This window comes from Melanaphis sacchari, unplaced genomic scaffold (assembly GCF_002803265.2).
Source record: "Melanaphis sacchari strain LSU unplaced genomic scaffold, SCAv2.0 Contig42_pilon_pilon, whole genome shotgun sequence".
Lineage (NCBI taxonomy): Eukaryota > Metazoa > Arthropoda > Insecta > Hemiptera > Aphididae > Melanaphis > Melanaphis sacchari.
In genome coordinates, this window is record NW_020271275.1 from 222,289 (window position 1) to 239,359 (window position 17,071).

At 24.4% G+C, this 17,071-nt stretch overlaps 2 protein-coding genes across 5 annotated transcripts; one reads left to right on the top strand and one right to left on the bottom strand.

Annotated features, from left to right (window-relative positions):
• The first annotated feature begins 2,072 nt into the window (after positions 1–2,072).
• LOC112597546 (farnesol dehydrogenase-like) lies at positions 2,073–7,053 on the top strand. Of its 4 annotated transcripts, none has more exons than XM_025343637.1 (7): positions 2,073–2,480; positions 2,566–2,702; positions 4,754–4,922; positions 5,994–6,123; positions 6,381–6,510; positions 6,723–6,857; positions 6,955–6,999. In XM_025343637.1, exons 2-7 carry the CDS (start codon positions 2,571–2,573, stop codon positions 6,997–6,999), a joined length of 741 nt encoding a protein of 246 aa, XP_025199422.1. In that variant the 5' UTR covers positions 2,073–2,480; positions 2,566–2,570. The 4 variants fall into 4 exon arrangements, with proteins under 4 accessions (XP_025199422.1, XP_025199421.1, XP_025199419.1 ...); XM_025343636.1 differs by having other exon boundaries at positions 2,074–2,480; positions 2,532–2,702; XM_025343634.1 differs by having other exon boundaries at positions 2,075–2,480; positions 2,540–2,702.
• Positions 7,054–9,300: 2,247 nt separating this feature from the next.
• On the bottom strand, positions 9,301–16,324 carry LOC112597608 (kelch-like protein 3). Its single transcript, XM_025343719.1, has 10 exons — positions 15,917–16,324; positions 15,113–15,202; positions 14,756–14,990; positions 14,212–14,387; positions 12,370–12,463; positions 12,116–12,313; positions 11,663–11,983; positions 11,364–11,519; positions 9,598–9,826; positions 9,301–9,529 (listed from the first exon to the last, which is right to left on the bottom strand). Exons 1-10 carry the CDS (start codon positions 16,009–16,011, stop codon positions 9,309–9,311), a joined length of 1,815 nt encoding a protein of 604 aa, XP_025199504.1. The 5' UTR covers positions 16,012–16,324; the 3' UTR covers positions 9,301–9,308.
• Between the last annotated feature and the right edge of the window lie 747 nt (positions 16,325–17,071).

Below are 17,071 nucleotides of genomic sequence, written 5' to 3' on the forward strand. Positions count from 1 at the left end.
TCCAATAACTAAAAACAATAAAAATAGTGATTTAATAAAAATTTCTATTTTTGTTACTTATATAAAAATACGTAACTTTGTATATGTACTTATATACATTTTTATATTTTGTTAGAGCAAACATTTTTATTTTATTACAGAGATGTATAACACTAAATAAAAGTACTTTCAAAGTAACCAATACAGTATATATATATATATATATATAGTAACCTATACAATTGGAAATTATAGTTGGTATTCATCATATTTGTTGACAAAGATTTAGTCGAATTTTAGAAAAAATTGTTTTAAATAAAGCTGTATTTAAATATAAAAGCCAATTTTCATATTCACATTCTAAACCACCACGACACAGTCCCCTATCAATGTCATAAAATGTGTCAGTTCCCTTTATCATAAATAATTTTTATTGTAATTTGTAACTATGAAACTCACGAAGGGATTACAATTGTGTATAAGCCTTTTTCATTTTAACTATTCTATCTATACTTAAACTTACCTAAACTTAGTACAACGTTGCCGTTATTCACAACCGTAAAAATTTGAAAAATTTTAGGAAATTATTTCTTATCTTTGGTAAATTTTCATTACTTTGCTATAACTATTATTCTCGGTTCAAAATTTTTATTTACTACTGATTCCATTTTTCTACATGTTAGGTACCTCTTGCGTTTCTTTTAAAATTGAGAAGAATAAGAGTTATGAAAATGAGTGCTAAAGTTTAATGAAAACTCTTAATTCCTTTGTCATATTTCAAAAAAAAAAAAAATTATAGGTACTTAAATACAAATATTAAAATGTTATTATTTATAAAAATAATAGCTAATTAACATTTTGCAAATTGACATTTTTTAATAATTTTAATTTCAAATTTGCTTATCGATATTAGTTTTTTTCTGATACGTGGCTAAGTACAACACACTTCCTAGGTCATCGATGGGCAAATAACCATAAATCCGTGGCCTATATTTTACCAAGTTAAAATAAAATATTAAAATACTGTTAAATTTCCTAATCGATTATTTATAATAGGTATATAATTAAGATTGAAAAAAAATTATTTCAATCAAAACTACAGTATATAAAAAAAATAACTGACATTAATTTAAAATTTAAAATACTTGTTTATAATTACTAATTATAATTCATGTATTTAAGTATTTAAATCACATAAATACTAACGCATATGATTAAGTTAGATTATTTAGTAAATTAGCTAGTTAAATTTAAAATAATATCAGTACTTAGTACATACCATCCACTCCCACTTATTTACAAATTGGTATTACAATTATGACTATTATTTATCAGTAAACATAAAAACTATTTTATCTATACATATTTTTAAATATTTAGTCACTTAACATTTAAATGTTAATGTTAAAGAATGGTCTGTAAATTGATATAAAATGATTAATACTAGAATGTAATTTCTAGTTTAGTACCTAGTCTAGTTTGTTTAATATTTTGTGCAAAACTAAATATATTTTTTAAGTTTGTGCTATAAAATAACGCACTTATTCAATACTATCTATCGATTTATGTTATAGATGTTTTGAAAATGGCATTTAAAATTTTTAAACTTTAAAGCTTTTGAAATTTGAGTGTAGGTCACCTATAAGGCTTACTTACTTAAAATATAAAATTTTCAAAAGATGGATTATGTTTACAAATAAGTACAAACTTTTGTTTTTGTGTTAAAATACCTATTAAATACCTACTACAAATTCTTTAATAAAAAATTCAAAAAACTGAATACTATTTAATATTTATACGTGTTTGATTTTTTTTATCATATTTATTCAAAATATATTTTAATAAAAGTAAGTATTATAAATTAGAATAACACTACAAATTTTCGAAAACATAACATATCAAATTTAAAAAAAAAATCGTTATTAATAATTAATAATTATTTATATATACAGGCAAATAGGCAATAGGAATGTGTATTGTATACAATATAGGTAGATAACTAGTAACACCGATGGACACGTAAAGTAACTGATTGGTAAATGGTAGGTATGCGGTATGTCTCCTACCACAACTGAAGCTAATTCACAATCTTAAGTTTAAGTTACGTGGTAATAGTAGTTGTACAGCATGTGCGTATTGTATACCTACTGACTTACCTAAATAGTATATAGTATATTATAGAATACGGAACACGAACGTACGGTGACCTAAATAATAATTTTTAATCTAACTCTCTATTGCAATATTCAAATAAAACCATCTAATCGCCGAGATTAGTGTTACCATTATAATAGCTACCTAGTGCACGCGTTGTTTGGATTAAAAATATTAATGTAACTTAATCATAATTCGTGAACCGTTGAGCGCGTAATAATATTGAAACATTAATTCGTAACCTACTTATTACCTAGTTAATACTTACCTAAATACCTTCGCAGTTCGTATATTATACTTATAAATTATAATATCCAATATCGGCGTGTCGAATTCTGTGAGATCAGGTAAAGTATACAACACATACCTATTACCTAGGTATATGTTACTGGTTTAAGTGTTTCAGACGTGTTTGGACTGTAAACGTTTTAGCTGACATGGAAAGGTGGAACAATAGAGTGGCCATCGTGACTGGCGTGAGCAGCGGCATAGGAAAAGCCATTGCTATAGCTCTGTTGAAAAGTGGTATGGTCGTCGTTGGTATTGCCAGACGAGAAAATCTATTGAAGGTAGGTAAGTCCTAAAGAGGACATTATTCTCGTATAAGTTTCCTACAAATTAAAATGAACAATATATCTATAACAAATATTTGAGTTTAGCAGTTCCAATTTTGTGTTGGTAGCTTTAATATTAGAATAAACTAAACTATATCATCAATCTTAAAAGAAAGAATTACAATATTTTTGCTCTATTGATATTTGATGGCTTCATTTACATTTTTATTTCATAACGAGTATATAAAACTTTTGTTTAAAAATGTTTATAACTCACATAAAAATTAAAACCTTGCACAAATCCAACAAGAGATCATAGATAATGTCATTACTTTTAAATTTTATACTAATGACTAGGGCTCAGAACTTTATGCAATTAAAAAGCACTAAATATGCATGCACTTATGCGCTTAAAAAAGTACAAAATGCTCTAAAAATATGCAATTAAATTTTATTTTTTTACATAAAATTTCATTCGCATAAATATTTTATAAAATTATAAATATAGAAGTGCAAAATAATAAAAATAATTCGGATTTTAAATTTTTAATTACAATTTAATCATAAAAAAAAAAAAATAATAAAAAAATATCTTTAAAAATATTCCTTAGATAAAAAATGCAATTGTAGAATGTTCCTGTTGAGTTATATTCGAATATAAGTCGGAACTGATAATAATAAGTAGGCGATATATTAATGCCATCAACAATAATCAAGTAGTTATTTTTCTAAGAAACTATTTATGAAAAATCATGGTATTTCGATATCAGTTTCTATTTTATGTTTGTATAATATTCTATTTTAGATAAAGCTAGCTGTAGTTATAATTCATAAATATATATATATATATATATATACATACCTACTAATTGATAGCGGAAAAAATTGATTTTAATGTCAAATGGAAATTTGAAAAATACGGTACAAGAATATACGATATGTTTTCTCAATATTAATGTATTTATTCTTTTTATTTACGAATTTTCATAAATTATAAAATATGCTTTAAAAAATTGTAAGATTAAGAAATATGCTTTAAAATCTAAAAATCACTAAATATACAAAAATATGCACTATAAACTTTTGATATATTTTTCGTAGTGTCTTGGAATGAATTTCTAGCTCACTTAGCAATAAATCTAATAATTTAAAAAAAAAAACATGCAAATTTATCAACTTTCGAGCCCTACTAATTACTAACTAGTAACTACTAAATCAGTTCACTACCTATTGTTTAACTTAACACCACAAAATTGGAATTGCTTAACGTATATTTTTACAAATATATTACATGTCTATTGTCTATATAACGGAAACCACACATGCTAGTGTGAGGTGATGAAAACGTGATGACTGATAAATAATTAATGATTACAGAATAGTAAATATTAAATATGTATTTTGTATACTATCAAATTTTGATTATCAAATATTATTCGATACTTCAAACTTTTAAATCATTTGAATGGTAAATTAATGGATCAAATAATAAAAATTATTGAATACCCGTAAAATTCAATAGTTATTATATAAATAAGTAATCGATAGTTTTCATATAAATTAAAATTAATACTAATAATAATAATAATCAAAAAAAAAAATTCTATAACGGCAGAAATGAAAATTTTCAATTGAATTTTTTAAATTAAATTAAAGTTAGATAAAATTTAAATAATAATAAATCAAATCTAAGTACTTATTTTTGAGATGAGATGATTTAACACAAATAAAACTATTATATTCAAAAATATATTAAAATAAAATCATATTTTGAATGATAATGACGCTTAATTAAAACCATTCCAATTTTTTACCTATGCCATAAAATATACGTATTAATCTACATATAAATCGAGTATGAAAATTTGAAAAAAAAATAGTGTTGGGGTAATAGTTTTATATAAAGTACCTTAGAATGTAAGACAAAGCCTTCTAACCTAACCTTATAATGAATATATTGCCATTTAATATTATTGGGTAAATAAATAAATTAATATCTTTATAATAATATTATGTGTAGATACTAGATACTCTTAGATGTATTTTATTACCTAACTTTTTCATAGAAATTAAGCGAAGAAGTCGAAAGTTTTCCTGGGAAGTTCTATTACAAATCATTTGATATCAGAAACGAGAAACAAATAACTGAATGCATTCACTGGACCGTAACTACTTGTGGAAGTGTCGACGTGCTGATTAATAATGCTGGAATTTATGACGAAACTGAATTTGTTGGTAATATTTAAAAGCATATTAAATTACTATTTACCATTAATGTCTATTAAACAATAGAGCTTTTATTTAATTAACTTTGTATTTATATATATTATGTTGGCGTTGCATGTACCAACAAGTAGTTTACTATAAAACATTTATTAGCACAACTTTGTAATTAGATAGTCTATAATATAGACGCTTGTGGCATAGCCGCATAGGTAATATAAGGTGATATACGTGTTAATAATTAAATAAGAATAAATAAATGCAACTGTACCTACTGATTACAGAAACTTGTTGACATCATGATAATATGCTTATGCATAAATCCAATTATACGTCTTGTTAGTAGTCAGATAAGAGATACCTTCTTAACTAAAGTCATGCAATCATTGCAGTAGATAACGTCGAAATAAATCTTATTTGGAGAGACGATGTAGGTAATAAAAATACCTACGTAATACCTTCTCAAATATTTAAAACACTCCTTCCAACCTACAGAACAAAAATTCGTAATTCATTATTAATTAAAAAAAAAAAAAAAATCTCTGTTAAATAAAATGTATTGAGTGTAACATTGAGTACCTAGGTCCTCAGATCATATGCTATAGTGTATTTATTATTACACATAAATAGAGGAAAAGAGAGTAGGTAGGTTACTGTGTTAAATCAGAATTCAATATGATTAATCATTGAATAGTGCATACGATAAAATGATTCTGAGCGAAGACACGCCATCTCTCTAGTCACGCTTTTATGAAAATACACGATGCATCTCTGGGCAGTCTAGTATTAGGTTTCCCAACAGCATTGCAATCATGAATTGATCATATAGTAACAAACACTAAGTTAGATAAAGGAACCAACTGACTACAATTTTAAATATTTAAGTGTAGGTAGTAGGTACCTATATACCTATTTATGTAATTTATAAATAAACCTAATATATAATATTATCACTGATTATATAATACTAATCTTGATCAATACCTATCATTCAATAGTCATTATAAGGTAATTAAGGTTACTAGTTAACTGTTAATGGCCACCTTTAAGCTTAAATAAATTACAAACAGCAAATAATTTCAGATGAGTCGATGGAACATGGGAAAATGATCATGGAGACAAATTATTTGGCCGGATGTATTTTTATGAAAGAAGTAATAAACAAGATGAAACTGAATGGTATTGACGATGGACACATTATCAATATAAATAGGTACCTACCTATCTACCTGAATAGTTTTGGCTTATTTAACTAATATTAATATTTAATAGTTAATACACTAAATAAAGTTTAACCACCTATATAATTAATTTAGTTATTTGGTGGCTCTGATTTAATGTTTTAGAGTGCTAAGTATCCCCTTGCTCGTATATAATTTCACCAAATGAGCTAAACATAAAATACTATGATAGAAAATTTAAAAATATATGTTTCATTTTTACAAAAATCAAAACTTATTTTTGATTTAGCGTGGCAGGCCATTATAGAGCTGAACCGATAAAAGCACTTATTCATAATGCCAGCAAACACTGTGTAACATTAACAACCGACAGTATTCGAAGAATGTTGGTTAATGAGGGGAGTAAAATTAAGATTACGGTATGCAAATCAAGATAATATTATTTAGATGTATATATATTTATATTTTTTTTTATGGTAAATGAGATAATGTTCTAATGTTAGTAATATGGCATATACCTACTTAGAATTATAAATTCACCATTTAATAGTGAATAAAATGTGTGCCATTTACTAACCATTGACATCCTACTATCCTAGGTAGGTACTTAGTGCTAATTGATTTATTTTAGAGTTTAAGTCCTGGGGTGACTATTAAAGAGTCATCAGAACAACAATTGAAATCACACCCTGAGATAACATACCTAGAAACTGAAGATATTGTTAATGCCACACTTTACATTTTAGGAACACCAAAAAATGTTCAAGTAAATAATATACACAATTTGATTCACAAAATCTTAACTTATTATTATACTATTATAGAAAACAATTAAATTAAATTAATTTTTGTTTCTCATTTAGGTATGTGAATTGACAATCAGATCTGTTGGAGAAATCATGTATTAATATGTGTATACAAATAATTTTTGAATTACAATAAAAAAAAAATCTTACCTAGTATATTATTTTTATATTTTCCACAACTTAATTTTATTATTATTATTTTAAAGGATGGTATATTGGTATATTAATATTAGTCACATACAATACATGGTAGTTGTTATTATTGTGTATAAACATTAAATACATAATTTAATTAGAAATTAAATGCAATAATAATGGACAATGAAAAAAATGTATGTACCTAGTGTGTTTATGAAATATCAACATGTGTGAAAGTAATTCGCTATTTCTTTTACACACAAATTTATACTGACCATTTTTAAGAAATTAAATAGATATAACAAAATTTTCAAGTGCTCACGTATAGTAGGTGATCATTAGTGTGTTAGTATATGTCTATAGTCTATAATAAAAGTTTTAAAATTCTTAATATTCAAAATATTGAACTGTATATATAATTATAGAAAAAATCAACATAACAACGTTTGCATGTACTTTTTATTAATTTCACTGATAGACTTACTTATGTGATTAAGCTTACACAATCACTCACAAATAACAATCATCAAGATAACCACTAGAGACCAATAATTAATAAATATTAGCCAGTTATGCATGTTGTAAGAAATCAGCTTTAAACAAATGTAAGAAATAACTTTTATTTATAATAAATAATAATTAACAATTGTTTTGTTTTGGTAATGATTAGAATTACTATATCCTATTCATGTTAAGAAGGAACCTCAGTGCCAGTCAGATTTTGTCAGCAATGGTCAAGCAATGATTATCTGTCATTTTCAGTCTTCCATCCATATTCGTACTGTGTAATGAAGCCATGTTACACACATAATTTAACCACTGAAGTTTCTTCTTAACATGAAAGAAGTATATGTATTTACATATTTGCACTAACGCTAGAGGAAGTGACCAATTCATTCACTTATTCCTTAATACCACTGACTAAAGTATTAGTGGATTTAAACATTAAGTACATAATTTAGTTATAAAACAAATACAATAATAATAATTAAAAATACTAAGGACAGAGGCGTATATGCTTATACAAATATCCAACCAAGAAATAAAAAAAATTATAAAGGTATAATCTAATATATAGCAATTAAAAAACAATTAAGAAACAATAGAAATGTATTATCTCATGAACACAAAACAAATAACATTTAAATTATTATAAACATAATATTCAAAATGTATACAATATAAATGAGATAATTTTGTACAAGTATAAATGTACAATTTAGGATAACAATATCTAAGCTATAAAACATATAATGTTATACTTAAAGTTATATAATAAATGCATCATTTGAACTTACCTACTAAAAATAAATCATAAATAGAATAAATAAAGTAAACAATTATTGTTAAATACTTTTATAAAAAAAGAATTAACTGTGATGTCCGTGGGAAACATAATGCAAAAACAATAATAAATACTAATCTTAATTAATTGTAAGTTGTAACATACAATTCTACAATAGTCTATCTAATAAATTATAAATTTCACACTAAAATGTCTATATTTAGGAAAATGAATAATGAAAAAAATATATATACATTTTAAGATTGGACTTGAATCAAATATACCATTACACCAACCTAGAGTAGTTGCTTCTATGTAAAATGTTCAAATATGAATCACTTATTTTTGAATACTTAATATTTTCAATGGATATACAAAAACTAATGATGATTTAATTTCAAAAATTATACAGACATTTAATCAATAAGTATTATTCTATTGGAAAGTGAATTTAAAATGCCATAAGTAAAATATAAATTATGTACAAGTACAAGTAGTAATTAAAATATAATAAAATTAGAATTTTACAAACTATTTTATTAATCATTTTAAAAACAATTAATTTTGCATTTTTGCAATTTCGTTTTAATTATTATTTAAAATAATTTGACATATCCTGTTTTGAACCTAAGCAACTCATATAACATTTACATTAAGAAACATTATGACTATTTTACATATGCTCAAAAAAAATAATGTAAAAAATATTTTCTACTCTATTTAAAATAAAAAAAATTCTGATAATGGTTTTAAGTTTACATAGTAAAGATTTAAATTAAAATGTTGCTATACATACAACAAAGGAATGGTTTAAAATCATAAACTTAAAATAAGTTATTTATAATTAAACAATAATATTATAATACAAAGGAATAATTTAAAATAAATTATGCACTTCTCACTAAATAATACTTAATAGTTTTGAAATAAATATAAATAGTTATGTAGTTTCATTTAAATAAAATTAGTTATATCTTACAGTCACTTTTTAATAAATAGTTTTAGATGATTCTTCAAACACTTTTATAAAAAAATCAGAACTTTTTTCAATAACAATTGCATCAATGTGACATCGATCTTTTTTCATAAAAGCACTTGAAGTGACCCATTTGTTGTCATGAGGATTATATATTTCAAATATATTTGAACTAGATGTGTTCATCATTTTTCCTCCGAATAAATAAATATTACCATTCATTGCTACAGCACCTATAAAAACAAAATAATAATAATAATATCAAATATTTTTAATTAGGTACCAGATTTTTTAATTTTACCAGAAAACGATCTAGCAAAATTTAGTTCAGCCAAAGATACCCATTCTTCAGTTAAAGTACAGTATGCCCATACACTTTTGTAATAATTTTCAAAATATTGACCACCGATAATATAAATATTTCCATTTAATGCGCAAACTGCAGAACCCTTATTATACTCAGGTATCGGATCAATATAACTCCATTTCTTGGTACGAGGATTAAAATATCCAGCTTGCGTCTTTCCAATCTAAATTAAAAAGTAAAACATCCCTTATCAATTTTTGAAATATTAAATTTGCCATTAATCATAACAAAAATGCTAAAACTATTAGGATAGAAAATTAGAAAAACTGTAGTCTCCACAATACATACTTAAAAGTTAAAGATACTTTTTACCTAGTCGTGCCATAAGTTCTGTTCCTATTTATCAGTGTTCTATAAATATTTTACAATAACACTTATAACAAATGATTTAGTTTTTAAATAAAATCGGAACTAAATATCATATCTACTATTTTTGGTTAGTACATGAATGATTATTAATTACAAACATATTAAAAACAATACAACATTGTTTCGAGATAAATTTACTGAATTTTTCAAAGCTCAAGATTGGTCCTTAGACCTTAGGAAGTCTAGAATTCAATTCTTTGGACTAACTATTATGGAGTATTGTAAAAGAGAAGACCTGCTCTAAACTTCTTTGAAATACCGAATCACTAAAAACTGATTTGATAAAATTAGCTGCCTCAATAACGTTAAAATAGTGGTGAGTGTAGTAGTGGACAAGTTATCAGATCATTTAAAGAAGTGAGTAAATGTAAATGTTATACATTTTGAATAGTAATTATTGTTTTTAGTTACTAAATTAATAAAGAATAAATAATATCAGATTTTTTATACTTGCTTTATTTTATTTATTAAATATAATCTTTGCAAAAAGGGACAAAAATTATGACACGACAAGATACAATTCAAAAATTATAATTCTCTGGTAAAAAATGAAGTTTTAAAACTTATAATTTAATTTAATTTAAATCTAACATAAAGTGTAAATAAAAATATGAATATAATATATGTAAATAATATTTTATATTTTATTATCTATTTATAATAAATGAATGTTATTCAATGACAGTGGTAACATCAACATTTACTATACAGCAGAGGTTATTCACTGAATGGATTTATTTTATATATTAATGATAACAACAAAATAAAAACACTATGACAAAAAGTATTGTAAACATTATAATATTAATATCTCTGGTTAAACAAAAGTTTTTTTAAATATTTTAATTTAAAAAAAAATATATTAGTATAATATATTTAATTACATTCTTTAATTAGTTATAATTATAAATGACAGATTATAAAAGATATATAAAATAAAAATATTTAAAAAAAACTTTTGACATAACACAGATAATGTTATTTTGTATCATTTTTAAAATATCTTAATTTTAATATTTAATCACAATAAGTGAAATTTATAAGATTTAAACTAAATGACACGTGTATAAGATGAAGAAAAAAGTTATACTCTTTCAAGTCTTAGTTATATCTGTAACAAAAGTTTAAGAAATTTTGTTTTATTTTTTGCAAAAAATTTTTATTAATAATTTAAGTGTGTGTAGCATCCTTCTAACATTATAATCATCGCTTATTTATTTTAATAACAACCTATTGTAATTATTATATGAATAATTTACCATATTTTATATGAAATAATGTTCAATTTAAGAATCACTCTGTATATTTAAAAGATTGAAAAATAAACTTACTATGTAAATTAATCCTTTAACGCAGGCAACATAACTATCATTTTTAAATGTCTCAATGTGGTTGATTTCACAATAAACAACATGCCACATTTCTTCAATTAAATCATAATATTCTATAACACTGGCATTTTTTTTTTCAGAAGTGCAACCTCCAACCTAATAACAAATTATATGTGCATAAATAATATTTCATTATTAGTTTTTTCTTTTTTAATTTTATTTATAAATCAACAAATTTATCACATAAACTATAAACTTTCTAATACAAATTATAAAGAATACATAAATAAGATTTTTACCACATAAACACGTGATTCAAGTTGTATAATAAACGGCTTAAGACGTTCAAAATACATGTCAATTAAGGGTATCCATTTGTTTGTTTCCAAATCATACATATCTGCTAATTTCATTCCTCTGCCATATCTAGAACCTCCAGCAGCAAATAAACGATTTTTATCAAGTAAAACCACTGTACATAAAGTTCTAGGTGGTAATAAGCGATATTGAAAAGTTTTACACAGACAATTTTCACATATGCAATTCTGCCATTGATCAATGGCAGCGTCATACCACTCTGGAGTTGATTCAAATGGATAATGACTTAGCACTAATATACCCTATAATAATGAAAATAAATAAATGTATAGCAAGAGGTAAAATGTTTGTTTTTGATTTAAAGGTAACTTGTTTATTTTTTAAAAACTATTAGCATAATTAGAATATAAGCTATAAATTATTTAAACTCTAACTTTTCTAAATGGTTTTCGATGTTCCATTCGAAAAGAATTAAGTTCATTACGCTTAGAACCATGATATCCATAATTTTTGATAACTCCTTGGTAAGTATTTAGAACTAATGGCAATCGAACATACCATAATAATTCTGACGAATATTTGGATCTGGTTACAGGATCATATTTTATCCAATTCATAACAACATCATAAACCTTTAAAATAAAATAGATTTCATAACTACTTAATATTCTGAATAAAAAAACAATACCATATCTTCTTTAGCAAATAAATTTTCATTCTTGAGTAACAGCATTATTTCATCAAAATCAGTCTCCATAAACTCTTTAGTATTAGCTACAGCTCTAAAAATAATAAATGATATTAGTTTTTTTTTCTTTTTTTTTTTTTAATAAACAACTATTCATTTTAGTATTTTAATTTTTGATGCCAAAATGTTTACAGGCCTATTTTAAATTAATAAATAGTTACCAGACCTAAATTTAATCAATATAATTATAATTGGAGCTCAGGATTCATTGAAATGCATATACAGTTGATTCTGCATAATTGAGACACATAGGTTACAAGTTATTTTGTCCCAATAATCCGAAATACAAAAACAAACATATAAATTTGTTAAAAAACTGATTTTTTTTTATATATTTTTATTATTACAAATTACAAAAAAACATAGAACATATTCAATAATGTACAATAATACAAAAAGAAAAACATGAAATTAAAACCTAATTACTTATAAAAATACATATAAAGTACTTACACATATTTTTATAATTATTTTTATTATACATTTTATCTTATTTAATTATGTATAATTAATTATGATACTAGTTAAAAATGTCCCAATTATCCAGATTCGTGGCCCAGATAAGCGGTGAATGTTTCCCCTACAAGTATACATATATTTTCGTAATTGAAAAACTATTCCTATTAAGTGATTGTCCTTAATAACAGGTATTTCCATTAAGTAGAATCGACTGTATATATTTTTTTAATAATCCAAAAAATTACTATGTAAAATAAAAAATTTTAAAAAATGTATACTTTGAAAACGCATCGTTTTTTCATACATATTTAATACATTTGATTTGTGAAATATATTCATTTTTTTTTTAAGTTTAGAGATAATAAAATATTAAATAATTTTAATATTTTTGTGTGAAAATAAGTTAGGTTAATTTACAATCGTCATACAAAGAAAGAATATTTTACAATGAACTTTTTTTATAATAATTTTTAACAACGCATAATCATTGGCAGGTCATTACAGACTATAGTTACAATCCTTCACATCACACTTGTCTCTCATATCTTGTGGATTAATATTTTAACAGTTTATTTTTGTTTAATAAAAAAAAATTGGTACTTGTCTAATATCAACCTACTGTAAAATGGTATCTACCAAAAAACTATGCGTGTAGTATGCTACCTACCATAGTTATTTTTATTTTATTTCATTTTATTGCCGGAAAGTACATTTGAGTCATTACGATAAATAACATACTATAACAACTGTATAAAATTATAGCTTAATAGCCATTATATCTAATCCATTAAGACCCATGATAACTTACTTTTAGATATATTATTTTAGTCTGTGTTGTGTTCGTGTATATATCCTAATCGTTATGAGTTTTACTTTTTATTTCTTTATTTTAAAATAAACAAAAATGAACAAATCAATACGCTATTTGTATGGGAATTTAATATATAATGAGGAAACATGTGTTAATTATCTTCAAGAAAGAAACTTGCTGAGTTGTAAAAGATGGTGTTATTTGTGGAGATATGTTGAAAGTATAAAAAAAAATCATAAAAGGGACTCAAATGGTGATTTATTAAAAACTACTTATTTACGATATCAAAAATAAGATTGTCACTCTTAAAGAAAAAAAAATTCTTTTTTTACATATTAATAAATTGTTATTAATATTGTTGTTAATTTGTTATTAATCAATAATCAGCAAACTTTTTTGGTAGGTATCATTTTATGGAAGGTAGCATATTAGACAAGTACCAAAAAATTGAATGTACCTTTATTTAAAATATATAAATTTATTTTATAAATAGATTTAAATATATAAATTACCTGAAATTATTTATTATATAAGTCATGCATAAAGAATAGAGATCATTTAATCCCAGTGTTTTAGCAAAATCTTTCATGTTTATGCAATTTTCTGTGTCAATTATCTTTTTTATGTAGTTTACACAAGCATTTTCGACTTCATCTAGTAATAATACACTAGAACTAATCAATAAATCCTGAAATAAAAATAAAATTGAGCATCTTTAACTTCGGTCCAAAAAATAAGTAAACCATTTCGTGCATGCAAACTAATGTCAGTGATTATCCCAAGGCATTGTTTTCTCCACTCAGATATTTAGCACAGTATATATATATTGAGTAACCAAACATTGTCAATTGTGATCAGATAAATTATCGGTTGCGATATTGAACAGTGCAGGACAGGGATGTGCATGCTCAGACATAATTTAATCTAGGCACGGTTTATTTCTCTTGTAGCCCAAAATATAAATTGTAATATTAATACTCATACAGTAAAATATTATGGGACAAAAAAATAATGAAAATACTAAATTGGGCTGAAAATGTAAAAAATAACTATTACCTGAACATTATTTTCTGTAATATATATTTCTGATGTGTAAATGAATTGAACAAGTGAACTCAAAATGTCAAAGCTAATATCAGTTATAGTTATTTCTATTTTATCTTGGAACCGTTCTTTGAAATCACTGTCAAACATTTTATTAAAATAGGCACTATTAGCTGATAAAACAGCTTTGTGAGCATTTAGTTTCTGGTTATTCACAACCAATGATATATCCATTGTCGATTCATCTCTGAAATTAATTATTGTTATTGTTAATTATGATAACAAATAAAGTGCATTGATATCAAATTTTATAGTAATGTATAAAATTTGTTTAATAATAAATAATAATACAGTTAACTGTATACGTACAGTCGCATCGAATTTGAGTAAGGTTCTTTTTCTCCTATGTACATTATACCTTTAGATGTTAAAGCAATTCCGTCATCTTCATCGGAAAATCTAAAAATCATTATAAACAAAATGGTTAGATACAGTCTTGTACTTTTTCATGTTCAAAACTTATAAGTAGATTTCTTTTTTAAAATAAATTTTATAGAAGTATATTATTATTTTTAGTTATTATAAATCAATCCAAAAATGAAATTAAAAAAAAAAAAGTTGGTTTTTGTTAACAAAAGGATGTTGATATTATTAGTTTTATCTATCTAATCCTAACATCAGCATATTGAATTAGTGTTTAGCATTTAGCAGAACTTCTCTTATATTTTTATATTACATTTTTTAATGATAAATGAGCATTTTTAAACTGTAATACTCTGCTCGTACAAAGAAATCAGTGTTCAAATAGAAATAATGTTTATAACTTAATGTTTGAAAATAAGTCAATTTATTCTTTAAGGTAAGAATGCGTAAACAGTTCCTTATTATTGTTAATTTAAATAGGGGTGGTAAATTCACTTTAGAAAAAATATTGATCCTGCAGGATATAAATTTGCCATGTAAATGGTTTTGAGAAAGAAACAAAAAAGTAGTACTAACATTTCTGTAGGTAAATAAAATATATACAAAAATTGATTACAAATATTTTTAGCAAACTAACTGGGTAAGGTTCATTATCAATGTATACAAACACCATTCATTTGTATAGTATTCAAATATAAAACCACAACTATTGGGCATGATTAGATCAAAACGTAATATTAATAAAAATACCGATTTGATTTTGACGGGATCTTCTTTTGTTTAGACGGAGTGTTCTCTAGTTTTGATGGGGTCTTTTGCTCTGGTGTTTCCATTTCACGGTCCATTTTACAGCTGTATTAGCTAAAAATGTTCGTCCAAAATATCAAACTATAGTTGAAAATCACATAAATCTCGTTTCTATAGAGGGACGTTTTCTATTAAAGTCTTCTTTAATCATATCTATACCATCAGATATAATTTTGATTTCGAAATGAGGTAGATATGTGGAATCTCAGAAATCGAAACTGTCGTGTAAAAGATGCAATAATTCTATATCACTCACAGTCACAATTCACAGTTCACAGTACTCACACATTCGCATTATTATTTATTCGCAAGAATTGGCAAGATAAGTCGCGGCCGATGCGCATGCCGCACCGAAACGATAACAAGAGTATAATGTTATTATATGATAATATGCATCAGTGCTGCAAACCTTAAAATTCAAACTTGTAAAGACTACAGTATGCTGGATTTCAGTTACGGCTTATTATGTCAAAAGCATTTCAAAGTCTCGTTTCATTACTCGAACTTGTAAAATTTTAATAATATAAATGCCCTAAAGTATTTATTTTGCTTTTGTCAGATCACATGTAGAATATGCATCCCTTATTTGGTCATCAGACAACATAGGAGTTAATAATAATATCGAAGCTATTCAAAATCGTTTCTCGCTCTCTAGCATTTAAGTTTAAATCGAACGTCCACCACATTCAAATTATAACGGAGTATTATCCTATTTCAATATAGAATCGTTAAATACAGAAGAAGTACCTCCATTATTCATTTTATTAAAACTATTAAACAATTCAATAGATTGCCCTTATTTACTACAACGATTAAATTTTCGAATAAATACTAAATCCACCAGAAATCTAGAAAGCTTTTTAATTAATAATGTTTCTAAAATATACTCTAAATCATCTCCTTCAAATATACTGATGACTAGGAAACACTATGAATATTAATTTAAAATTATTATAGCTGTAAAATTATATACCCACATAATATGTAATTGTTATATTATTTGAATGTAAACTTTATACTATTTATACCAACATTTTATTGTATTCATGTCATTCACAAAACAAATTTTTATATATATATATTATTCTGTAATTGGAG